Here is a 27,876-nt window from a genome sequence, read left to right as displayed (position 1 = left end):
CATCCATGCATCCATGCATCCATGCATCCATGCATCCATGCATCCATCCATCCATCCATCCATCCATCCATCCATCCATCCATATATATATACACATACCTCTGAGGTGAGGTTTTGCTTTGGAGCTCACTTTGGGAAGAGTTGTGATTTGGCCAGATGAGACTCTGGGCAGCTGTTGAACCCCCAGCTTTGAAAACCCAGATGTTAGTGCTTCTCTCTCTGGTGAGAGAGAACTGTATGTATGTAATGGTCAGACAGCTAGAAGTCTGGTGACTAACTGTATGAATGTAATGATCAGACAGCTAGAAGCCCTTTCTGTTGGTCTGCTGAATTGTGTTATTTTGTCTGTCTGTATTTCTGTCTGCTTGTAACTTTTGTTTGTATTTTCTGAAGTTCAGGGTGCTGACTTTCCCACCGAACTAGGTAAATGATATATGTTTAATTATTAAAGTAAGATTGTTAGCCCTTTTAGAGTTGCTTTCCTTTAAAAAGCAGATCAAAGAACCTGTACTAGCAGCCATCCTGGGTATGTTAGGGTGCTTGCTGCTGCACCTGGGGAGTCCACTTCCTCTGAGTGTTGTCCCTCTATGGACAACATCCTGCCTGAGAAGGGGAAGCAGTTCAGTTTCAGACACTTAGGGTTTAAGGTGTTTAGGGACATCTAGTACGAAATGTCTAATAGGCAGCTGGAGATGCAAGACTAGAAGTGGGGAGATAATGTAGGACTAATAAGTAGACCAGAGAGTTATCTGCATAGAGATAATAAATAAAACCACGGGAGCTACTGAGATCACCAAATGCAATAATATAGAGGGAGAAGAGAAGATGGCTCAGGACAGAGCCTTGGGAGATACTCACTGTTAGTGGGCATAACTGAGATGAAGATCCAGCAAGAGAGAGGAAAGATCTGATAGGTAGGAGGAGGAGTGTCATGAAAACCTAGAGAAAAGAGTATCAAGAAGGTGACTGATAGTGTCAAAGGCTGTAGAAAGAACAGGGACAATGAGGATTGATAAAAGGCCTTTAGTCTTGATTAAGAGTTAATCAGTAACTATGGAGAAAGCAGCTTTTGTTGAATGAGGGGGTCAGAAGCCAGATTGTAGAGTGTTAAGTGAGTGAAAAGAAAGGAAGTGGAGGCATCTATTGCAGATGGCCTTCTCAAGTTTGGCCACAAATGGGAGGAGGGATATGAGATGATAACTAGAAGGGATAGAAAGATAGTGAAGGTTTTTTAGGATGTAGAAGAAATGGGCTTGTCTGTTGCCATTGGGGGAACAGCCAACAGACAGAAACTGAAAATTAGAGAGTAGGGATGACAGAGTGGGAAATATGCTATAGATAGGATGGAATGAGTTCACTTGTGCATGCTTGGCAAAGAGAAGGGTTAACTCTTTGTGTAATGCAGAGGAGGAGAAGATGCTGGAATAAGATTGCACTCCACTCCTGGGGGCATAAATTAGCTTTAGTATCGCTAAAGCTCAGAGTTCTGGAACTCAAGCAATCCACCTAAGGTCCCCAAGTAGCGGAACTACAGGCATGTACCATCATGCCCAGCTATGTTAACACATCCTTATATATAGTCCCTTCCAGTTTTCCAGTATTTGCCTTTATACATTTCTCTTGATTCCCACATTTGCATTTCAAGGTTTATACTCAGCTCTGGTCCTTTCATCAACAATGTTCTTTTTAAAGTTTCATTTCTCCTCACATTAGATTATATTCAGTTTTCTGGGCAAATTATTCTTGGTTGTAAGTCTGTATTTTTATCATATGGAAGATTTTATTTCAAGCTCTCTACTAATTTAGAGTGGTAGATGTAAAATTTTGTGTGATGCTGACACTGATCCTTTTATTTGGCTGTTTGTAGTATTTTTCTTCAACAGGGAAAGCTTTTGATTTTGGCTATGGCATTTCTGGGAATTTTCATTTTGGGGTTTCTTTCAGGAGAAGATCAGAGGGTCTTTGGGTAGTCTTTTTGCTGTTGATATTCTCTAACTTTTCTAGGCAGTTTTCTTTCAAAAATCCTTAAAATATAATTAGCAAGCCCTTATTTTTGGTCATGGATTTCAGGTAGTTCAATGATTTTAAATGATCTCTCTTTGAACTGTTTTCCAGATCAGTTGTATTTTTCATATATATATATATATATACATATGTATTTGTCAGTATTTTGACTTTTAATATTTCTTGTGACATTGAGTCATCAACTTCTCTTTAATCCACTTCTCCAACTAAGTATTTTATCAGCAGGTTTTGTCCAAGACTCAGTCTTGAATCATTCCCATCTGCCATCTTTGCTCCTACACACATGCCACTGAATAAAGGTGAAGAAAATCATGCAGCTATTCTGACTGGGTACACAACAAATTTATGTTACACAACCTCAACTGGGCCCTCACTGTCACTAGGCAAACATAACATGCCTCCTTTAAGGGCTCATTATCCCATTCTCCACAATGGCTCTTTCAAACTTTTCCATCCCTTTTCAAACCTTCCATGGCTCCCTCTTCCTCTCTGCTCTCCACTGAGAGACGCCATTTACTGCAAGTTCCCTCTTCTCCCCTATTCCTTATCTTGTGCCACTTACATGCCTATGCCGCTATCTCCTCCTTCACCCACTTCACATGAAAAGTGGTTTTACTCCTCACCAAGGCCCACACTTAACTACACTAGTGATCCCCTCCAACATGTGTCCCCTCTGTCACTCCCATTATATCACTTATTTTCAATCTTCCCTTTTACTGGCTCTTCCCACTACTGCCTACAAACATATATCTCCTCCATCTTGGGGGACACACACACACACAAAACCCCCTCTCACTGGATCCTTCCATACGTACTAACTATTGTCCTATATAACCTGCTCTCTGTAGTTAAACTCACTTTCTTTCTTCTCCTTCTCTTTTTACCTCTTACAATCTGGCTTCTGTAATAGTAATATAATTTGATCCCTTTGTATTGGCAAAGCTAACAGGTACTTAGCACTTAGTAATTAATTAAGCCTCTGTTAAAGAAACAGAAGGTATTAACCCCTGTTGCTGATGTAACAGGAAGGAGTTGAAACTGGAAATGGCTGAAGCAGGAAGGAGCTAATGCCATGTGTGTATATAAGGAGAAGCCCTTGCTGGGTCAGACAGATATTCTTGGAGCCAGGTTCTGGAGGCTGAGGAAGAGAGGCCAGGCTGGAGAGAATGATTTTTATTTTGAAGACCTAGATGAAGTGATTTTGATTCTGGGAACCAGCTAAAACTTCTGCTGAAGATTTCCAAGGGCTAGCCGGAGATGCTGAGAAACTGCTGAGGAGATGCCTGCATGACTGTGGTGTTGATACTTTGTCTGTTTGTGGCTTTGTTAAGCCTTGACTTCCCAGGAACAGAGACTGTGAAGGATTTAAGGTGGATTGGACACTGTGAGCTTCACTGTGGAACAGGAACTGTATGGAGAGCTGGACAAGGAGCTGGGAGATGTCTGCCTTTGAATCCAGTTTGGTGAATTCAGGTAGGAGCTGGGACCATGGAAGGGGATCCAGGGAAGCTGAAAGCCTGCCTTGGGTGAAGATGAAGAAATATCACATGGATACTGAGTAGTGACTGATTGAAGTTGTAACTTATTTGTGACTGAGGGGTGATGGCCTGTGTAGTTTACACTACCCCTTAAGAGAATGCTGAGTAGTGACTGATTTGTAACTTAGTGTGCACCTTGACTGGAGGCCTTTGATTTTTGTATTTTGTGACCCTTAGGGAGGTAAGCCTCTTCAAAGATGATTGAGTTGATTGAATGACTGAGTTACTAAGTGATTGATTAACTAAATGACTGTACTTTGCTCAAAACTATGTGACTACTGTGGTGAAAACCATGTGGCCATTTTTGTGATAAGTTGTTGTGAATGCTGTTTTTTGATTATCTGTGATAAGTTCTAACATTGTGAATGCTGTACTTTGATTTTCTGTGAATGTTTTGCTCTAATTTGTTATTGAATAAATAGAGTGTTCATTATACTATGTAATCAAAATCTTGAAAGCTGTGCACAGCAGCATTCTTCTGGAAAGTTGCTTATGCTTGGCTTTACAGCTTCCAATCTCATCATTCCATCCCATCTCTATTATATCCTATCCATTCTATACTATCTTTAAAGTTACCAGTGATCTTTTGATCACCAATTCCAATGGCCTTTCTCAATCATAATTCTCCTCAAACTCTCTATAGCTTTTTTTTTTGTTTAGAATTTTTATTCAGTATTTTATTTTTCCCCAATTACATGTAAAAATAATTTTAACATTTATTTTTAAAACTCTGAGTTCAAAATTCTCTTCCTTCCTCCTTTCCCCCTGCCCCACCGAGAAGGCAAGCAATTCAATATAGGTCATACATGTGTAGTCATGTAAACCATTTCCATATTAGTCATGTTGTGAAAGAAAACACAGACCAAAAACAATAACAACAACAGCAACAAAAAGCTCAAGGAAAATAAAGTACGAAAGTACGCTTCAATCTGTATCCAGATACCACCAGCTTTTTTCCTTTGGGAATCAATAACATTTTTCATTATAAATCCTTCCAAGTTGTCTTGGATCATTGTATTGCTGAGAATAGCTAAGTAATTCACAGCTGATCATCTTATATTGTTGTCACTTTGTATACAGTACACTTCACTTTGCCTCAGCTCATGTAAAACTTTCCAGGTTTTGTTTTTTTTCCTGCTCATCATTTCTTAAAGCACAACATATTCCATCATAATCACTATACCACAGTTTTTTCAGCCATTCCCCAACAGATGAGAATCCCCTCTATTTCCAATTGTTTGCCACCAGAAAAGAACTACTGTAAGTACTTCTCTGCCATCCTGGCTCCACACCACATAGCTTTTGATATAGTTTTTGATCATCCTTTCCTCCCAAGTCCTGCTGTTTGCAGAGCTGGCTCTAGGGATTTGTAAGTCTTTGGTGCTTCCAAGATAGTGGGATCCAGAGAGAGGTATGATCACTGCTCTACTGGTCTGTGCTCTGGTCCTTACCCAGGAAGGGACCTGATCCCTAACAGCCATAGCCACAAGCACTGTCACTCCTCAGGGCTCCTGCTTCCTTGTAACCACAATCATTCCTCTCCACTTTGGAACTGTGACCAAGAAGGGGATGTGGGCAATAGAACTGCAAAACTGTGCCCAATCCCGTGCCCAATGCCAGCATGAGTATCCCTTCTGATCTCTTTCTGACCAGCTGTCCAATCTCCTTCCTATGTCTTGGATGAGAGCTCCTGAAGCTGCTGCTGTTGCTGTCATAGCTGCCTCTAACTTACACAGCTGGTGTTGCCACTGTATGTGCTCTAGGCCCACTCCCACCTCAAAGCTGCAGTCCTCTCCTTCCGACCTCCTGAGTTGTCTTCAGCTGGAAAAATGTCTCATCTTGACCCAGCTCTGCAGCTACAGAATTTGATTTGACATAAGTTTTGTGGAGGGGAATGTTGGGAGAACTAGCCTGTAAAGCTTCCTCTGCTCTGCTATCTTCACTCCCTAGTGGCAAATCTTCCTCCTCTGAGGAATGAATTGATCTTTTGCAAAAAGTCAAAAGTTATTTTGATCCTGTCTCCCAAGCATTGATAATTTAAAGCCAAATCATCATCACTGTTCTCATAACTTGTTCATTTATTTATTTACTCAAAAAATACATTAAACATCTATCTATTATGAGGAGGGCACTTTTGTACATGATGTGGCAAATCCAAGAACTGAGATATTGTCATTGTCTTCAAGAAACACGTAAAGTGCCTAGCTCATGGTATATACATAGTAAATGCCTATGTCCTTTTTCCTTTCATTGTTCAACAACATAATGTACTATACCCTTGAAGAAGTAAGAATATAAATAACACCTGATTAGAACTTATCCTCTAGGAGTTAACAGGTTAGTAGAACTGAAAAACTGACACATAGAATTTGTAGATAAATGTAAAGCAATTGCAAATTTAAAACTGACACCTTATTTTTTATATTATTTCTATTTCCCACTGTGGACAGCGAGGTGGTACAGTGGATAGAATGTCTTGCCTGGAGTCAGGAAGACTAATCTTCCTGAGTTCAAATCTACTCTCTGACACTTACTAGTGGTATGACCCTGGGCAAATCACCTAATCCTGTTTGCTTCAGTTCTTTATCTGTAAAATGAGTGGGAGATAAAATGACAAACCACTTCAGTGTCTTTGCCAAGAAACCCCAAACAGGGTCATGAAGATTTGGACATGACTAAAATTACTCCACAACAACACGCTCTCATCTTCCTGTTCTGCTTTCTGTAAAATTTCATTTTGCAAAGCTGTTTGTGTATCCACATTCTACATAAGGTTGCTGAAGCGAATGCTCAAGGCCCACTGACTTTTCAGCCCAACAAGCCTGTACTCTAGACATAAGTAAAATCTGCAGATAACTATCTATGCATGTTAATTCAGTATCTAATCAATAGACCCTTTAATAATTTTTATCTCAGGTCCTTTCCAATACTATGACTTTAAGACTACAACTCACGAGGTTCCTAGGAGGTAATATTTTAATGTTCAACTATTTATATAAGGTGACTCCTCAAAGAAAAATCAATATTCTATTTTTTTAAAAATGTATTTTACATTTGCATAGCATCCTACTGTTTTTAAAACATTTTAACATACAGACTATATAATTTGGAAAAACTGTTTAGGAAAATATATTGGATTTTTAAAATCTTTAAATAATTTACCAAGTTGTTCTTGCCAAACAACAATGATAACAACAACAGCAATAGTAATAATTAATAACAGTAATAATCACTTGGTGGCCAATCTTCTCTTGAGGATTTTTTAAAGTTTATATTAATAGGCTTTTGGATAAAAGCAGCAGAGTACACAGACAAGGATACATTCCAAGCCTGCTCAGCCTGGCAGGACCTAACAAAGATTGTACTCTGCTGACAGTAGTCTTGAGAGCCCTAGGCCACAACCAAACCATGGTGAAATAATATAAGAGGAGGACTTTGTTGATCTTCACCAGTAGAGTTCATTAAACTAAGCCATGGTGGTTTAAAATATTAAAGTAATTGTAAATATCTTACCTTAGTACATAGTTGCATATGAAATGTGCTGCATTCAGAACAGTTCCGACACTAGGACATTCAATAATGGCGCAGCCAATTTTGTAGGTATTATCCCAAACGAGCTAGAAGACAATTTCAAAATGAAATAGGCAGTTTAATCCATACAGTTCACTATTGTGGATGGACATGAAATAGGTCACAAACTTCAGCATTTGCGGGCCAGTAGGAAGAAAAGATGGCTGCTGACCAGAAAATAAAACACTGTTCTGAGAGGTGTTTCATGGATCTAGTACAAAGAACTAAAGCTGTTTGTTTAGAAGCTTAAACAGTTAAGGTATCTCCTACCAGAGAGTCCTAGAAATAACGTGTTATATCCCATATGGTTAACACTACCAAGAGTCTTTTTATTAACTTACTTGACAAAATAGTTCTATCCTGATCTAAAACATTTTTTACATGGGTCCTTAAATATAAATTTTAGGATTAAGCTTGAGAACATCTATAAGCTACTTTCTCATGTTTGTTGATCAGATTCCAACTTAAGACTAAGGACCTAAGAACTTTGCCTGAAGACTGATCATACATAATTGTGTCCCTAACAATATTCATTTCAAATATAATATGAAACTACTGTAGGCTTCTATTTGGCCTAGTCCAACAGATACAAGGTTTTCTTTTCTTTTTAAAAATTTAGCCATCATAGGGGCGGCCAGGTGGCTCAGTGAGTAAGAGCATGGGCCCCAGTGTTGGGACGACCTGAGGATTGAATGCGGGCTCAGATACTTAGCACCACACCCAGAAATAACTGGCCGTGTAACCTTGAGCAAGTTACTTAACCCCCAATTCCTTAAAAAAAAATTTAGCCATCACTCATGAACCACAAAATCCAGTGAAAACTAATAACTAAAGATTAAAAGCATATAATGCAAGAATTTTTAAAAAGATATAAAATACAACTACCTTTTGCAGCCACTGAATTAGGAATTGAAAGAAGCTAGAAGCAGGTTATCTGGAGCTCAGGAAAAGATTTATGACAATTTTCCCTCTTATAGTTCTAATCACCAGAATGTTGAAACTAAGCCTTTTATAGTTCTAATCACCTAAGTTAAACCTTTTATAGCTCTAATCACAAGGAATGTTGAAAAAAGTTCAATTTCTATAGGACACTTGATTTTAGATAGTCATTTTATTCTTTATAAAGGAAAAGTCTGTTCTTTTGCTTTTTAATGTTTTAAAAAAAACACAATGGGGTGTAATATTTTGTCAAAACATTTTTTTCTGCATTTGTTCATATAATCATGTGATTTGGAGTTATCAATGGTAATCTACTATACTTATAAATTTAATAATATTGAACGAACCTTTGCATTATTGGTATAAATGCAACCTGGTCAGAGCATATAATCTTTTTAATAGGCTACTGTAGCTACTTGACTAATATTTTATTAAATATTTTAAATCAATATTCATTAGAAAATTTGGTCTATATTTTCCTTCTCTGCTTCATTTTTCCTTAATCTAGATTTTAATATCATATTTGTCTTATTGAAGATTGGTAGAATTCTTTATTTCCAGATACCTCAGATAATTGTAGCAGTTAATTTTTCCTTGACTGTTAGATCAAATTTACTTTTAAATGTATCTGACGCTGGGTAATTTTCCTTTGGGAGTTCCTTTATTTCTTATTCAATTTCTTTATTCTATGACTGAGTTATTTAAATTCTCTAGTTCTTATCATATTAAACTTGGTATTTTATGGTTTTTGTTAAGATTCCTCCATGTCATTTATCAGTTTTATTGGCAAAAGTTTATAATAATTTCTTTTACTTCTTCATTTGTTGTGAATTATTTTTTAAATTAAAAAAAAACCCCAAACCTGACAATTTGGCTTTCCTGATTCCAAAATCAGATTAGCTAACAATATATTTTATTAGTATTTTTAAATTTCAAGTTTTAATAATATTATCAATTTAATATTTTCAATTTTATACCTCCTTTAATTTCAGAAGTTGCATTCCACATTCATTAATCTATCCTTTCCCTCCTTTGTTGATTGAAGTCTTTAGACAGATAGATTTTATCCTAAGGACTACTTTGGCTATATCACATAAGTTTAGGTAATCACCTTGTTGTCATTTTCTTTGATGAACTTATCTATTGTTTATGATTTGTTCTTTGACCTTGTCATTAAATTGTCACCTTTTAAATCTGAATACATTTTTAATTCCTCTTTTTGATTATACTTTTAATGCATTATGGATCACAAAGGATATGATTCATATTTATGATTTTTTTACAACCATTTATAATTTTTAATGGCCTATCAGTCAGTCAGTTTTGGTAATGGTGCTATTCATGGAAGAAATATCAATATTGATTTCTATTCCCATTTAGAAAAGAGGCAGCATTGCATGGTACTGGCCTTGCAGTCAGGAAGACCTCCGTTCAAATCCTGTCTCTATGTGATCTTGGGCAAGTCTTCACCTGTCAGTGTTCAAGGCAACTCTAAAATCATAAATTGCAAAGATATTATCAACCACCTTTGGTAGAGGGCATTTCTTCACCTAGGAGTTCCCTTTACTAAAGAAATCACAGGTTTGTTCCCTGTGCCTGTCTCCTCATTTAGCAATCCGCAGAGATTTATCTATCACATCTAACTTTACTAAAATTCTGTCAGGTCTTTAAGTTATTTTTTGTCTTTTTGTTAAATTCACAGAGGTTGAAAAGGGTGATGGTGTAGTTTCCAGACCTTACAATGTTGCTATTTCTCCTCTGCTTATCCTTTAAGTATTTAAAGTAACTTATCCTTTAAGTATTTAAGATGCCATTACCTTTGGTGCATATCTATTAAGTATTAATATTAGTTCATTATCTATGATTTCTTTAAGCATAATGTGCTTTCCTGGCTAATTTCTTTTAACTTTAACTGTTGCTTTGAGATGATTTCCACCCTCATCTTTATGATTTAGTCTAAAGCATAATAAATTCTACTCTGCTCCACCATGATTTGAATTTTATGTTACAACTATTTTTAATAAATAACCACATTATTGAATTCTGCTTTCTGATTCACTTGGCTAGCATCCTGTTTTATGAATGATTTAATCACACTCATGTTCATTGTTATGATTATGGATGACATATTTCCATCATAATATTGTATATATTTTTTCTTTCCTCTGTCCACTACTCCACAAAGAAAATGGTGAACACATTTGATCAACAACAGAAATCTATAAATGAAATGATCTGTTCCTAAAGATTCAGATCTCTAGCTCATACTTTTTTCTCTTTTTAATCTCTCTTTTATGACCAAATTTTGAATGTTAAAATTAGTTATGAGTATTCCATCTTTGATGCTACCCTCCCCTTACACTTCTTTTCTCCTTTCCCTACCCTGCTTCTTTCTATGTTGAGTATAATGTATTTCTTTTTTTAATTTCCTTTAAAAAATTTATTTGTTTTTTAGTTTTCAACATTCACTTCCACAAGTTTTAAATTTTCTCCACCTCTCTCCCCCTCCCCCTTTCCCAAGATAGCATGCAATATGATATAGGCTCCACATATACATTTCTATTAAACATATTTTCAGATTAGTCATTTTGTATAGAAGAATTAGAATGAATGGGAGAAACCATGAGGAAGAAAAAACAAAACAAACAAACAAAAAGAGAGCAAATAGTATGCTTTGATCTGTATTCAGACCCCATAGTTCTCTCCCTGGTTGTGGATGGCATTTTCCATCATGAGTTTTGTGGAATTGTTTTAGGTCCCTGCATTGCTGAGAAGAGCTAATTCTATCAAAGTCAGTCATCGAACACTGTGGCTGTTACTGTGTACAATGTTTTCCTGGTTCTGCTCAATTCACTCATCATCAATTCACATAAGTCTTTCCAGGTTTGTCTGAAGTCCACCTGTTTATCATTTCTTATAGCACAATAATATTCCATTACATTCATATGCCACAACTTATTCAGTCATTCCCCAATTGATGGGCATCTCCTTAATTTCCAGTTCTTGGGTATCACAAAAAGAGCTGCTATAAATATTTTTGCACATGTAGGTCCTTTTCCAATTTATATTATCTCTCTGGGATATAGCCCTAGAAGTAGTATTGCTGGATCAAAAGGTATGCACATTTTTATAGCCCTTTGGACACAGTTCCAAATGGCCCTCCAGAATGGTTCGATCAGCTCACAACTCCACCAACAATGAATCAGTGTTCCCATTTTCCCACATCTTCTCCAACACTTATCATTTTTCTGTTTTGTCATGTTAACCAGTCTGATAGGTAAGATGTGGTACCTCAGAGTTGTTTTGATTTGCATTTCTCTAATCAACAGTGATTTAAAGCATTTTTACATATGACTATAAATGGCTTTAATTTCATCTTCTGAAAACTGCCTGTTCATATCATTTGACTATTTATAAACTGGGGAATGACTTGTATTCTTATAAATTTGACTCAGTTCTCTATATATTTTAGAAACAAGGCCTTTATCAGAAACACTGGTTGTAAGAATTCTCTCCCAGTTTTCTTCTTCCCTTCTAATCTTGGTTGCATTGGTTTATTTTGTGCAAAAATCTTTTCAGTTTAATGTAATCAAAACTATCCATTTTGCATTTTATAATGTTCTCTATCTCTTGTTTGGTCATAAATTCCTCTGTTCTCTATAAATCTGACAGATAAACTATTCCTTGCTCTCCTAATTTGCTTATAGTATCAGTTTTTATATCTAAATCATGTACCCATTTGGACTTTATTTTGGCATATGATGTCAGACATTGTTCTATGCCCAGTTTCTGTCATATTATTTTCCATTTTTACCAGCAGTTTTTGTCAAATAGTGGGATCTTCTCCCAGAAGCCAGAATTCTAAATTACTTTTAAAGGAGTGCTTTTCATTTATATTAATGGACAAAAGATTAATTATATTCAACACATCTTGAATTTTAAATATATCCTTCAATAAAATATGGGTTTTGTATACAAATTATTTTTGTCCATACAGTTTTGAAATGAAGCTTAAATACTAAAAATAGTTTTAGTTCTATTGGAATTATTACAAATAATAATTTCATCTCTTTAAGTTGTTAAAAAAACAATCCCTTAGAAACCCAATCAGTAAGAATTCAGGCACTTTGGAAATTTTTAAATCAAGAAGATGATGAAAAATACATACCTGAATATAATGAGAACAGACTCCTGAACATGAGTTGTTTTCATAATTGTAGAACTTGGCTTCACTGAACCAACTTTTGATTGCAATAGTTGCGGAATATTCATTATTAGGCCCAGTCCACATATTTTCACCAAGGCCATTAAAAACAGGATGAGATTTTTTCAGTTCTTCTAAATGAGTATTACCTTCAGGGACACATTTCTTTGCCCAGGCTCTGGCAGTCTTTGCCAAAGCCTCATCCCAAGTCTGCAAACCAAAACAAATAAATTTCAGTTATGCTTTAAATTGTTCCAGCATTCTGAGATATAAAATTGGTCAGAAATGAGAGCAAGTATATCAACAATGCAGTATTCACAATGTCTACAGTAACTAAAAATATGTCGATATGGTTATTCATCATAAAATGCAAGAGGCTCTCTATAAGGGGGACATAGCTAGAACATTTATTCAAATACCAGAAAACTGAGTCCCCAAACCAGAAAGTCAAAGCCATCACAGTAGCCACAGAGTTGGCACACATACTTAATGCAACACCCACATTCTCAAGCCTTCAAAACAGAACAGGCTATGCCAGGCAAAGATCCTCCTCTCCTCACTCAGGGTAACTGCTCAGCCACCACACAGCTTGCTCCCAGCAGCTCTGGCCCCTCCGCAGTTCCCATCTCCAGCAGTCTTCAGCAGGAGTCATTAGCAGAAATTCTGGCTGACTCAAAAAAAAAAAAAAAGGAGTTCGTACCGCCACTTCCAGTCACTGAACTGGCTCCAGCCTGGCTCCTACTTCTTCCTGCCCCACCCCTTCCTGCTATGTCAGCAAGTTCAAGGGGCAGGAAAGATCTTCAGATCCTATTACCATTACAGCAAGTGTCTTCCAAAAATCCACATTGATTAAAAGGTCAAAATGAGAGGATGATGTAAGCACAGAATTTAGACAGGAGAGATTAGACTGGAATATCTGAAGGGGAAAGGAGTAAAGAAGGAGGGATTGAAATAGAGACAACATATATTTTGGAAAGAGAAGCTACAATTAGAGGGAGAAAGAGTAATAAAAGTAAATTCTAGGAACTTGGAATTGGGTAGGAAAGGGGAATTAGTAGGAGGACATAGGACTATTTTACTATAAACAAAACAAATCAGAAAGACTAATACTGCTCTAGCAAAGAGGGGAGCAGGGAATACAATATAAAATAGTTTAATGAAGGCACAAACTTAACAATTATAACTTTAAATGTAAATAAATTAAACAACTCTGTAAAAAAAGAACAGAGGAATGAACTCTTTTTTTTCTTGTTCATTGCATATATAGTATATTTTTTATTTAAATGCTTTATTAACTGCTGATTTGCATCATTCGTTTCTGCCAGATTTTGAGTTACAAATTTTCTCCCCGTTTTTCCGCCACCCATCCCCCCAAAACAGCAGTCCCACAGGATATCCCCACCTCCAATCTGCTCTCTCCCATATTTTCTTCCATACCCGTTTCAACTTTTCCAGTGGATCTCTATGCCTCAGTACCTGTATATCTTTTTTCTTACTTACATGTAAGATGGTATTAATAATAGTATACACACACACACACACACACATATATATATTTGAATATTTGATTTTAAAACTTTCAATTCCAGATTCATTCTCCCCCCCCCTGCCACCCACCCCCACTGGGGGGACAAGCAGTTCAGTATAGGATGTACATGTGTGGCTAATGCAAAACAATAACATAGTAGATGTATTGTAAAAGACTGACTATTTTTCCCTCCCTCCTATCCCACCTCCCACTTGTTCTATTCTCTACTTTGATCCTGTCCCTTTTCAAAAGTGGGTGCTTCCAACTTCCCTCCCCCCCAGCCTGCCCTCCCTTCCATCATCCCCCCTCACATCTCCTTCCCCCCCTATTCTCCTGGAGGGTGAGATCCCCTATTTAGTGTGTATTTCCCTCCCTTCTCAAGCCAGATTCAATAGGAATAAGGTTGACCTATTCCGTTTTGCCTTCCTATTCTTCCCCTCCATTGTAACCATTTTCCCTTGCCTCTTCTGTATGAGATAGTTTGCCCCACTCTGTCTCTCCCCATCTCCTCTCATTATATTCCTCTCACCTCTTAATTTCACCTTTTAAGTATTATCCCTTCCTGTTAAATTGGTCCCGTGCCCTCTATCTATGTATACCTGTAAACGTATATACACACATTCACATATGTATTCATATGCCCGCATACCCTCATATAAAGACATATATATTTCTAATCCCTTCAACTACTGAGAAAAGTTTCATAGGTTACAATTATTGTTTTTCCATGTAGGAATGTTAATAGTTCAACTTTGGCCAGGTGGCTCAGCGAGCAAGAGCACCGGCTCCAGTTCCGGGACAACCCGGATCAAATCCGGGCCCAGACACCCAGCACCACACCCAGAAACAACAACCAGCCATGCAACCCCGAACAAGCCACTCAACCCTGATTGCTTAAAAAAAAAATAGTTCAACTTTGATAAGTTCCTTATGATTTCTTTTCCCTGTTTACCTTCTCATGCTTCTCTTGCTTCTTGAATCTGAATGTCAAATTTTCTATTCAACTCTGGTTTTTTCAGCAAGAATGCTTGAAAGTCCTGCATTCCACTGAATGACCATATTTTCCCCTGAAACATGATACTCAGTTTTGCTGGGTAGGTGACTCTTGGTTTTAATCCCAGCTCCCTTGACCTCCGGAATATCACATTCCAGCCCCTTCGATCCCTCAGTGTAGAAGATGCCAGATCCTGGGTTATCCTGATTGTGTTTCCACAATATTCAAATTGTTTCTTCCTGGCTGCTTGTAATATTCTCTCCTTAATGTGGGAATTCAGGAACCTGGCTATAATATTCCTAGGAGTTTTCTTTTTGGGATCTTTTTCAGGAGGTGATCGGTGGATTCTTTCAACCTCTATTTTGCCCTCTGGTTCTAAAACATCAGGGCAGTTTTCTTTGAGAACTTCCTGGAGGATGCTTTCCAGGCTCTTACTTTGGTCATGGCTCTCAGGCAGTCCAATAATTTTTAAATTATCTCTCCTGGATCTATTTTCCAGGTCAGTGGTTTTTCCCATGAGATATTTCACATTGCCTTCTATTCTTTCATTTGTTTGGATCTGTTTAACAGCATCTTGATTTCTCATAAAGTCATTAGCTTCCATTTGCTCCAATCTAATTCTGAAGCAATGATTCTCCTCAGTGAGCTTTTGAGATTCTTTTTCCATCTGGCAAATTCGACTTTTTAAGGCATTCTTCTGCCTTTTTGAGCCTCCTTTGCCATTTGAGTCAGTCTGTTTTTTAAGGTATTATTTTCTTCAGTCAGGCTGTTGACTCTCATTTCATAATGTTCTTGCATTGTTCTCATTTCTCTTCCCAATTTTTCCTCCACTTCTCTTATCTGCTTCTTAAGGTCCTCTATGGCCTGTAACCAGCTTGTATTTTTCCTTTGAAGCTTTTAGTGCAGGAGTTCTGACTTCACTGTTTTCCTCCTGTTCCATGCCTTGCTCCTTCTTATCCCCAAAATAGGAGTGTAATGTTGGAATCTTCTGTCTGCTTTGTTTCCTTTGCCTGCTCATTTTGCCACTCAATGATTTGAATTTTGGGCTTTTTGCCACAGTAGGACTCTGCCACCAGACAGGGGAGTTTTCGTCCCAAACGCTGGGGTTTTCTCAGCTGCCAGAGGTATTAGATGGGTGCCCTCTCTGAGGTTTCCACATGCTCTGGCAAGCTGGACACACACCCCAGGACCTCCACCCTAGACTGCAATCCAGATCCAAGCAGGTTAAAGCAAGAGCGATGACCCCTCAGACTGGTGCTTGGTCCCCCTACACTCTGCAGGCCAGGAGCTGAAGCCGCCACATGGTGCTGGCAGGCTGTGCAGGCGTCTCAGTGGTTTCTCGCTCTGGGGGTAAAAGCCACGCACTCCCACTTCCTGGGTCCCAAAGTCCAGACTGCACTGGCCTCTCACCTTGTCCTTCACATCTATGTATTGATAAATCTGGAAATGGCCACAGTTGCTGCTGATCTGAAGTCCCTCTGGCCAGCGGCTGGTCAGGCCCGCCCTGGGGCTAAAGCCTCCGCGTGGGGCTGGGCTCGGCTCCCAGAGCGCTGCGCTGGCCGATTCCTGCCAGCCTGCCGGGCTGTCTTCAGCGGGAGGTTAGCTTCTCTGTGTCATTTTGTGGGTTCTGCAGCCCCAAAGTTTGTTTAGAGTCCCTTTTTTACATGGATTGGGGAGGGTGGAAGCCGGAGCCGCGGGAAGGTCGTGCTTCTACTCCGCCATCTTGGCTCTGCCCCCCTAAGAAAGCCCGAGGAATGAACTCTTAAAAAACTGCTTTATTTGAAAAACAAATTAAAAATATACTCAAATGCATCTGTGCTTTTACCAACTTGAATGTCTTCTCCAATTATGCAAATTGCAACCTATCCATGTCTTCCCATGCTGGGAAACTCTTGTCCATGTGTCCTCTGCTATCATAATTCAGAAACCTCTTTTCCTCTGCTGAGGTTTATTTAATCCATATCTACCACCCAATCAAAATCCTGTTAGCTGTTATCTACCAAACTCCAAGACAATCTTCTTTCCTCAAAGAGTTTGGTGCCTGGCTCACAGTCTTCCTCTCCTCCTCAACTCTTGCCATCATACTTGGGTGTATGAGCGCATGTATGTGAACATATGTACATATGTATATATGCATATATGTGTATCCACACATATGTATATATATTCTCATATGTGTATAGATAAGTAGATAGATATCCCCTTAAACATCCTAACCTCACAGTTCCTAAATTTACACATTTCCCATGATCTACTCCTCCAACTCACTTCAGCCACATGCAAAGATAGCCATTCTCTTGAACTTGGCATCTCCCACAAATGTACCATTTCCATGTTTGTGAACTTTGAAATATCCTTATCAGATCATAATCTATTATCATTCTACCTCTCCTATTGCCTTGCAACCCACAGTCCTGTTCTTCATCCACACCATGATTTCTAATCCCTTGATCCCTAAATTCTTTCAAGGCCATCATCCCCTATACTAGTTACATTCTTCACCCTTCCCCATCCTGAACCACTGGTAAACTTGTTCAATACAACAATCTTCAAAGTTTCTTATTCATTATATGTAACAGTACACTTGCACCCATGTAGCAGCAAGCACCCTAGCATACCCTGGATGGCTGCTAGCACAGGTTCTTAGATCTGCTTTTCTAAAGGAAAGCAACTCAAAATGGGTTGACAATTTTACTTTAATAAAACATATATCATTTACCTAGTTCAGGGGAAAAAGTCAGCACCCTGAACTTCAGAGAATACAAACAGAAGTTACAAGCAGACAAAAAATACAGACAGAAACAGATCAGCAGACAGGCTTCCAGCTATCTGACCATTACATCCACACCTAGTTAGTTACCAGAGAGGGAAGCACCAACATCTGGGTTTTCAAAGCTGGGGGGCTCAACGACTGCCCAGAGTCTCACCTGGCCACATCACACAACTCTTCCCAAAGTGAGCCCCAAAGCAAAACCTCATATCAGGGTATATATAGCCTTCTCCTCAGAAAATGTAACAACCCTCATGACCCACTGCCCAATCACAAAGTAACGAGGTGTGGGCATTCCTGAAAAACAAGCCTCCCGCCACAGGCTCCATGTGACCACATCCAGCCTATTAGGGGGCAGAGTCTATTTTCAAATCAAGAAGGGTTCTCAGAGTCACTTGAGCCTATCAAAGGGCCAAGGGAAGATCTTCAGACTCCCATTCCCATAACATGCTGCTACAACCCACCATACATCTCTCCATTTACATGATACTAATTTTAAATTCCTTGGAGATGATAATGTTTCATGACTTGCCAATTATACAATATATTAGTGCAATATTTATATTAAAATATCAGCCTTTTTTGGAGGAAGTATGAGATCATTAAAGAAACTTTGTAATTTCCCAAAGGAAATTCAACCCACGCTCCATTTCTTCTTTGATTAGAAGTCCAAATTAGGTTGACTGTTTAACTGCATATCATAATCTTTGCAATACACATTCTCTCTCTACACCCTTTTTTTTTTTTGCCAATATGGCTAGTTAGACCAAATTCTATTAAGTAGTTAAGCTCTCTAAAGTGTTCTGTAGGGTTTGCTATAAGTAACAATTTCATCTACCAAAGACATCATCATCTAAAGGCAAAGGGTTTAAAACCTGGATAGATAGATTTCATAATGTTTCATGATTTAAATTAAAAAAAAAACTTTTAATACAACTAATTTCCTTTGTAAGCCTATGTATTTTACTTTGTGTTTAAAAAATATTCGGAGATGAGATACTTACCCTTCCCCCCTTTCTCTCTCTCTCTCTCTCTCTCTCTCTCTCTCCCCCTCACACACACACACACACACACACACACACACAAGGTTAAGAACTCCTGTTATTTGAAAATAAATACCTCATCATCTTGGACTCTGCATTAGATCTCCTTCATCACACTGGTAAATATCTTCAGCACTCTTTTTTATACCTTAACTTATCTATGACAAGAGAATCATTGAACAACTTTATATATTGTTTTATCTCTCAAGGCATTTTACATGATCTTGATATAGAGATGGGTAACACTTTGTTGGAAGAAAGCCTTTAAGGCAATGTTTTACTCTTCTGAATCGCCTGATTTTTGTTTTGTTTTCTTATAACCAACAAACAATAACCACAGAGAGATCTTGTAGTCTTTATCTTTCAGCAAACTGTGTGATGGTAAAGGTGAGGTCTTCTATGGAACATGGCTTGCAAAAATCAGAATATTTCCTACTGATACCCTCACATGAAGAATGACACTGATGTAGGTGATATTAACAAAACTTTTTTATATATGAGAAAGTAGGTAGATAGATCAGTACTTGTTTTCTTAAGCACTTTAAAAAATATTAATAAGGTCTGAAAAATCTTCCAGATTTTTCCAAATGTGACATCTTCCCTCCTTTAGGTACCTTGTTAATTAATACTTTATTGTTCATACAACTGTGTTGTCTCTAGCACAGATTTCATATGTGTATATATACATATATATATTCATATGTGTATATACATATATGTATACATAAACACATGTATATTAATATTAATCCAGCTACTTTTTCCATTGTTGTTTTCTTTTCTTTTTTTTTTTTAAAGCAATTGGGGTTAAGTAACTTGCCCAAGGTTACATGGCCAGTTTTTTTGTGTGGGTGTTAAGTATCTGAGGCTGGAGCCGATCCTGGGTCCTCCCGACTCCCGGGCCGGCGCTCTTACTCACCATGCCTCCTAGCTGCCCTAATTGTTGTTTTCTTTAGCGTCATTTCTATCTCTCCATCTACCTAGCAGATGGTGATATTAAAGTCCAAGTGTGTTGGTTCCCCTTTCTTTGCTTGTGAAGAAACTTTGTTTTAAAATCTCACATGAATGAAGTGAGTAGAACCAGGAGAACATTGTACACAGTAACAGTAACATTGTGCAATGATCAACTATGAATACTCAACCCTTCTCAGCAATACAATGATCCAAGATATTTCCAAAGGATTAATGATGGAAAATGCTACCCACAATCAGAGAAAGAAATGATAAAGTCTAAATGTAGATCAAAGCATACTTTTTACTTTTTTTATTTTTTGCTTTTTTTTTCTTTTGGACTGTTTCTTCTTTTACAACATGACTAATATAGAAATATATTTCACAAGACTGCACATGTACAATCTATTTAAAACTCTTACATTTATAGGGAGTGGGGAAGAAAATTTGGAACTCAAAATTTATAAAACAATGAATGATAAAATTGTTTTTACATGTAAGTGGAAAAAATAAGATACTATTTGAAAAAATTGAAATGTGTAGACAAAAAAAATCTTTGCAGATCCTGTTATTTGTCTTCTTTGCTGTCCTTCCATTTTCATCCTTAAATGTTATAGACAGGGCTGCTCGGCTGGGAATTACAGCAGTGGTAACACAAACTCTTTTTGTCACATAAGTTAAACTAGTTTTTCCATCAAAATACAATGGAACTGTAGATACACTGACATAGCTTACCGGTAGCCCAAGTATAAAAGCAATCCAAGGCAGAAGCTCCTCCTTCAGTGTGCACTCCCACATGGGGTTGGCCAACACAATGGCAGGAAAAGTTGCGATCAATTACATCAATACTATAGCCTTGCTGAACAATCCTTCCTTGCTGTGGTTTCATAACCTATTTTTCTTAACTATTAAATGGTTTCTGAGTGTCTTACTTTGTTCCACTTCTGAACATGAAATATAGGAATGTACTGAATCAAGGTGGGCCTATAACTTTTTAAATATAGTTAGAAGGACTGAATCAAAATAACCTTTTCGAAGTGTTAGATAAAGGCTATTTAAAGGAAGCTGGGTCCCTTGTCATTGGAAGTCCTGGTAAGGAAGCCATGAAGCCTAAGGCCTCATTCGTTCTAGTAGTGTTGTCAGTAAACCATGAGGTATCTGTGAGTGACCTCAGAGGATTAGAAAATAAACTCTGTGGGCATTTAACTACAAATATATGTGAATGTTCTTTGGGCAACACACCCTAAAAATGCTATAGCAGTAATAAGGGACTTAAATTATCAAAAAATCTACTGGAGCTGTCAGTCTCTCTGTGTCTGTCTTTCCCCACATCTACCCTTAGCCTCAAAGCAGAGCAGCTAATAACTTCTTTATTTGCCTTGGTGATAATTTCATATTTCAAAAGGTAGAGGAAACAGAGATATTCTATTACAGATTTGATTCTTACCAACAGGAGAAGAACTGTGGAGGAAATGATGGGAACTTTAAGAATATGTTACCACTCCTTTACAAGAATTTATACTACAAAATGAGAGGGTAAATAGTTTAGTTCCTTTGCACCCTAGATTTTGGGAAAGCAGATGTCAATGAGTTCAGAGAAAAGATAAGTAGAATACCATGGACTAAAGTGATTCAGGTAAAATTAGCTCAGGAGGAATAGGACATGCTCAAGAATAAAATATTAAAAACACAAAGAGAAACAATTGCAGTGAGGGAGAAAAACAAGATTTGTCTGAAGAGGCACAGGGAGCGCACCAATCAACTTAGAGTTCAATCATTTTTAGTCACCTCTGACTCTTTGTGACTCCATTTGGGGTTTTCTTAGCAAAGATACTGTAATGGTTTGCCATTGCCTTTTCCGGTTCATTTTACAGATGAGGAAACTGAGGCAAACAAGTTTAAGTGGCTTGTCCAGGTCACACAGCTAGTGTCTGAGGTCAGATATGAACTCAGGAAGTGGAGTCTTCCTGAGTCCAGGCCCAACACTATGTACTGTGCCACCTTGTTGCTTTTAATCACTTTTTTGATTATTTTCTTTAAAATATCAAGATATTTAGCTGTTGCATCCTGCTCTGCAATGGTCCGCTCTCAAATAATTTTAACATTATACAATTAAATTCAATTTTTAAAGTAACTGAACCAAAGCTTGCAGTAAGTTTCTTCATTACCTTCATTTCCATTTTCTTTCACTGCCTCAAATATTATAAACTTGAAACTTTTGTCTAAAGAGAAAATTGGCTAACAGAAATATGTTTTCTATCATAATCTTCAAACTACGCAGTTAAAAGGGGCTCCATTTCTCTTAGCATGCTATTTTTGTTTCTTGTAGTTGCTTGCATACATTTTACAAAAAGTTGACACAACTTTGGCTTTTTTATATTCTGTACCACAGACTAAACTATTCCAATATCTTGACCTATCTTAGATTTACTATTACTACACTCATGACATTCAATTATATAAATGTTTTTTCTAATGTATTAACAAGCCTCTTCCTTTTGAAATCATAGAGTACATAGTCCATAAACAGGAACCCCGTGAGATGCTGAATTCTAGGCCACTCTGGATCCTCCATTCCCTTTCCCAGTGCCAGACACCAAATTGATTGTCCTGCAGCAAAAGAAGAGGGACCCTCTGGATAAATGGATGATGGACCTCAACAACCATTATACAAAGATGACATCTACATAAACACAGGAATTGGCTCAATACCAACCCCCTGATAGCAGGCAACATGTCCACTGCTGAGATAGAAGGATTAGGGCAAACTCATTATTGTTCTCCTATTAGAATGACTTCAAATGTTCATTATTATGATTTACCTAAAAGAGATTTCCCCCATATCCTTCCTTCCAGATGACTGCTCACACTGAGGCAATTAGGGTAGTGAGCCAATTGATTTTATGATAATGAGGGCAATGCCAACATGTCTGATAATATGTCCTTGACCCTCTGTGGCCCTCCACAGCAGAGTGGGGGAGGCAGACACCAAGGACAAACCCAGCTATAGAGAAAGGTAAGATGGTTATGGGTAGGTGGGATATAGGGTAGGTAAGATCCATAGGGTAGGTGGGCTATACAGTCAAAAGAAGGGCTACAGGCAGAGAGTTCATCCTGTAAGTTAAGTGGGTAACTTAGAAGGGATGCTATGTGTGACTTACCTTTCCCAGATCTTAGAGGGGAACTTAAGCCTGGCTCCAAACAGGTTTTGGCCTTGGGCAGGTATACTGCCAATGCAATATTTATAGTGCCCACAATCACGATGAAGACTGTGACTATAAGTATTGCATGATATTTGATCACAAAATATACCAAACTCTCCAGATAGAGGACAGAACTGAAGCGTTTATTTAGACACCACAAAACTGAATCCCAAAACCAGTAAGCCAATTCCATCATAGTACCAAAGATATTCAGATGCCATAATAATGCTGAGAGCCACAACATCCTTCAGCCTTCCCACAAACCACTATGGGATCAATATTTACTCACGAGCCTATCTGACTCCTTGCCTGAGGTCCTCCTCTCTCCCCCACCATCTCGCTACCTCTGACCAGCTTTCTGTGGGCTCTACTTATCTTCAGCAAACTCCTCCCACCACAGGCTCCATGTGACTACATTCAGTCTATCAGGGGGCAGAGTTTATCCTCACAGCAGGGAAGCTTCCTGGGGGCTCTGCTGCACCCTTCAGCAAATTCCCTCCATCACAAGCTCCATGTGATCACATTCAGTCTATTAGGGGAGCAGAGTTTACTTTCAAAGCAGGGGAGGTCTTCAAATTCCCCCCTAGGTCTATTAAGGGGCCGGGAAGATATTCAAATTCCCATTCCCTTCACAGCAGAGCGGGGGAGGCAGACACCAAGGACAAACCCAGCCATAGAGAAAGGTAAGATGGTTATGAGTATGTGGGATATAGGGTAGGTGAGATCCATAGGGTAGGTGGGCTATACAGTCAAAAGAAGGGTTAGAGGCAGAGAGTTCATCCTGTAAGACCACATTCCTCTGGTTTTTAGACCTTGGAGATAAGAGGGAAGAGACAGAGAAGAACTCCCAGCCTCACCATATGGAGAAAATACTGGGATGAAGAAAGGTCCCCAAGGGGAAACCTCAGCAGAGATCTTGTTAAGACGATCATCATAGCAATTACATAGGCAGAAGATCGGAATGATGACTCCTGTGAGAGATGGAGGAGGAAGGCCTTTCACTCAGGGAGTGATTACTTCATCTGGAGGCCAAATGTCTGACAATGCCTGTCTCTACTCTGACCTAACTCTATTTCAAGGATACCAAGGTGGACTAGGAGTGTGGCCTGGCTGCTTGGCCTCACTTAGCCTTGTCACTACAATGGGCTCTCTTGAGAGGGATTCATTTCATGGGATTTCTGGACCTGGCACCTAAGCAACTATAATCCTGAGAAGCCCCAATAGCCAGGGTGCCCCATTTAAAAAATGGTTTTATTTGGCCTGGGACACCCAACTGATTGTCACTATCAGTGTGGGGCTACATGATCCCCTGTGGTAGACTGTGAATCCCTTCTGCAATGGGGACTATATATAGCAACTGAACTCTTGCATTGCTTTAATAATACTACAAAGTACCAAGAATAGCCCCTCTCCCCAAATAGCTACTGACTACTGTTCATTATAGTTGACAGTGTCTCCAGCTATGATCTTAACTTTTGGCTCCCCATCAAGTAGTGCAAGTAAAGCAATATCAGATATATGGAGGTGAGAACAAGATTACTCACCCTCATCCAGGACCTCCTGGATGCAGGGCTGCTGTAGCTGACCACGTTCTAGTTAAATAGTCCTGTCTGGCAAGTACACAAAGCCAAAGGCATCTGGAGCTTGACAACTGACTGACTTGGGCCTTCAACAAAGAGGTCCCAACTATTTTTTCAGTGGTCTTAAAGATACATCATGGACCACCTGACCCCTACTTCCACAGTTTGTATGTTGTTGTTCATCTAACTAGATGAGCCCTCTTCAGTTGGATTACTGTAACAGTAATGTAATTTGATCCCTTTTTATTGGCAAAGCTAACAGGTACTTAGCACTTAGTAATTAATCAAGCCCCTGTTAAAGAAACAGAAGGTATGAACCCCTGTTGCTGATGTAACAGGAAGGGGTTGAAACAGGAAACAGCTGAAATAGGAAGGAGATAACGCTGTGTGTATATATAAGAAGCCCCTGCTGGGTCAGACAGATCTTCTTGGGGCCAGGTTCTGGAGGCTGAGGAAGAGAGGCCCAGGCTGGAGAGAATGATTTTTATTTTGAGAACCTGGATGAAGTGATTTTGATTCTGAGAACCAGCTGAAACTTTTGCTGAAGACTTCCAAGGACCAGCCGGAGCTGCTGAGAAGCTGCTGAGGAGCTGCTGAGTCTAAGGGCCAGCCAAGCTGCTGAGGATTTCTAAGGACCTTCGAAACTGCAGAAGACTGAGGAAGCATGACTTTGGTGTCGGTATTTTATCTGCTTGTGGCTTTGTTAAGCCTTGACTTCCCAGGAACAGAGACTGTGGAGGATTTAAGGTGAGCTTCAGTGTGGAGCAGGACCTGCACAGAGAGCTGGACAAGGAACTGGGAGATGTCTGCCGTTGAACCCAGGTGACAGTTTGGTGAATCCAGATAGGAGCTAGGACCATGGAAGGGGATCCAGGGAATCTGAGAGCCTACCTTGAGTCAAGCTTAAAGAAGACTTTACTTGGATACTGTGTGCTGACTGAGAAGATTGTTTTACTTGTGACTGAGGGGTGGATGGCCTGTGTATTTTCTGATGATTGAATAGTGAATGATGACTGAATAGTTACTGATTTGTAACTTAGCATGCCCCAGGAGTGGAGAACTTTGACTATTGTGTTTTGTGACCCTTAAGCAAGCCTCCTTAATGATGATTGAATGATTGAGTTACTAAGTTGATTGGCTGTACTTTGTTCAAAACTATGTGATCACTGTGGTAAAAACTATGGGGCCATTTTAGTGATAAGTTGTTATGAATGCTGTATTTTGATTATTTGATTATTATATTATTATTTGATATTGTAAGTTGTAACATTGTGAATGCTGTACCTTGATTTTCTGTGAATGTTTTACTCTGATTTATTATTGAATAAATAGAGGGTTCACTATATTGTATAATCAGAACCTTGAAAAGCTGTTCACAATAGCATTCTTCTAGAAAGCTGCTTGTGCTTGCCTTTATAATTACACTTGGTAAGATATGCAGTGTACCTTTGCTGTCCTTCCCTGAATACTCCCACAATCTGCCTCCAATGGATGGGATGTACACTGGCCTCTTTGATAGTGCCCCTGGAATGGCCATCTTCCATTACATCATAACACCATCCTGGTTGGGTTGAGTAAAGACACTATCTAAGATGCTGAAGGCCTTGTCTACTGCTCATTGGTGATGGCTGCACTACCAACATTGATAAGATCCAGCAGCTCACTCATCAAGTCAAGTCCCCAGGTGCTCAGGTGTTCATAGTCTACCACCAAGGAGGAAGAGACCCCTTGAACTGGAACCACACGCCACTAAGGATGCCCAATGTATCATCAGCCGTTTGGCTTCTGGAGACAAAACAGACCCCATATGGGCATCATCATGAGGCAACCCATGAGTGGGGCCCCAGAAACTTTCCCAGCACTTAGTGTGGTGCCTGGCACACAGGAGGCACTTAATAAATGTCTATTGACCAACTCATTTGTAAAATGAGGGGGTTAGCTTAAATCAAGAATTCTTAATTTTTTTTTTTGCCTTTTTTTGGGAGGGCAATTGGGTTTAAGTGACTTGCCCAAGGTCACACGGCTAGTTTTTGTGTTAAGTCTCTGAGGCCAGATTTGAAGTCAGGTCCTCCTGACTCCAGGGCAAGTGCTCTATTCACTTTGCCACCTAGCTACCCGGGATTGATAACTTTTTTTTACAAGCAGAGGAACCCTTTGCCATCATGGTGAAAGGCCATGGAGGCGCTTCTCAGAATAATGCCTTTAAATGCTTAAGATAAAAGATTACAAAGGAAACCAATTATCCTGAAATGCAACCATTTGACAATTCTTAAATATTTTTAGATTTAAATATAACTTGCGAATTATATAAATTTGTTGCTAATTATATATTTTATATATAAATATATTTACATAAATACATATTTATATATAAATGTATTTATTTGTACAAATATATATTTATTGCTAATTATATATATAATATATATTTTATACTAAAATAGAAATAAAAAGTATTTTTAAAAAACCCACTCACTATGAACTGGGCATTGGCTGCTGGTGGGGAAAGCTGTGTCCGAAGCAAATTGTGCATCTCCACACACTCATGGATAAATTCGACGTCATCGATGTCTGGAACGTTGTTCTTGGACCGCGCTTCGACCCTGAGGAAGAGGAGCAGGAAAACGCTGGGCCAAGGCCTCATGGCTTCCAACTTGTCCACTGTGCCTCCCGCCTCAGGTTCCAGGCATGCGCAGCAAGCCTGTGCCTGTCCAGCTCCCGAGGCTTTGATTGGAGAATTCCCTCCTACCTTGCCCTCCTATGCCCCGCCCCTTCACCTAGCTCCCCGGGTTTTGATTGGACAGTTCTCTCCTGTGTTCCGCCCCTCTCCTCGAGCTTCCAAGACTTTGATTGGAGGACAGCCTCATCTACAAGGATGTCTTCCTAAATTTTGATTGGAAGGATCCCTTACTTCAAACGGCACTCCCCGCCCTCAGGTTCTTTTATGCCAAAACCGCTCAGAACTCCCAGACTCCGATTTTTCAGGAGATCTTGGACCCGCCTTCTCTCCTCCCCCTCTCCCTTGCACCTTCCCAGAGCTTGCCAGGTTTAGCACAGCAGGATCACTCATAAAACCCTACTTAACTAAAGAAGGAGATTACAAACTTCTTGAAGGAAACCCTCTAGGGCAAGGATTCTTCACTTGGGGTCCATGACCTTTTTTTTTTCTTTTAATAATTGTATTTCAAAATAATTAGGCTTCACTATAATTCTATGGAATCTCATTTTGTGCATTTAAAACATTAAGAGGTTCTTGGGCTTCAGCAGATTGATGATGGGGTCCGTGACCCATATATAAAACGTTAAGGATCCTTATCTATAATTAATCCTTATCTATAATCTAATCTATAATAATCCTTATATATAATTCACAGCCCCACATCCAACTTCTAGAACCCACGTTCTTTCCAATTTGAATCCCTAAAGTCCCAAATTCTTCCTAGAATCATATTATTTTCATTTTTATTTATCTATCTATTCATTCATCTATCTATCTATCTATCTATCTATCTATCTATCTATCTATCTATC

General features: G+C 38.8%; 1 protein-coding gene across 1 annotated transcript in view; it reads right to left on the bottom strand.

Annotated features, from left to right (window-relative positions):
- LOC138156702 (GLIPR1-like protein 2) overlaps positions 1–26,989 on the bottom strand; it is a 41,781-nt gene extending 14,792 nt beyond the window's left edge. The window contains exons 1-3 of the mRNA XM_069082159.1: positions 26,822–26,989; positions 12,241–12,486; positions 7,077–7,180 (exon numbers count right to left, since the gene is read on the bottom strand). Coding sequence (XP_068938260.1) covers positions 7,077–7,180; positions 12,241–12,486; positions 26,822–26,989 — 518 coding nt within the window. The remainder of the gene's footprint in view (positions 1–7,076; positions 7,181–12,240; positions 12,487–26,821) is intronic.
- Between the last annotated feature and the right edge of the window lie 887 nt (positions 26,990–27,876).

This window comes from Petaurus breviceps, unplaced genomic scaffold (genome assembly GCF_028583685.1).
Source record: "Petaurus breviceps papuanus isolate PSGF00001 unplaced genomic scaffold, PetGlider_PUasm1.0 156, whole genome shotgun sequence".
Lineage (NCBI taxonomy): Eukaryota > Metazoa > Chordata > Mammalia > Diprotodontia > Petauridae > Petaurus > Petaurus breviceps.
The sequence above is the reverse complement of the archived record's forward strand: the minus strand, read 5'-3'. Positions and strand labels throughout refer to the sequence as shown.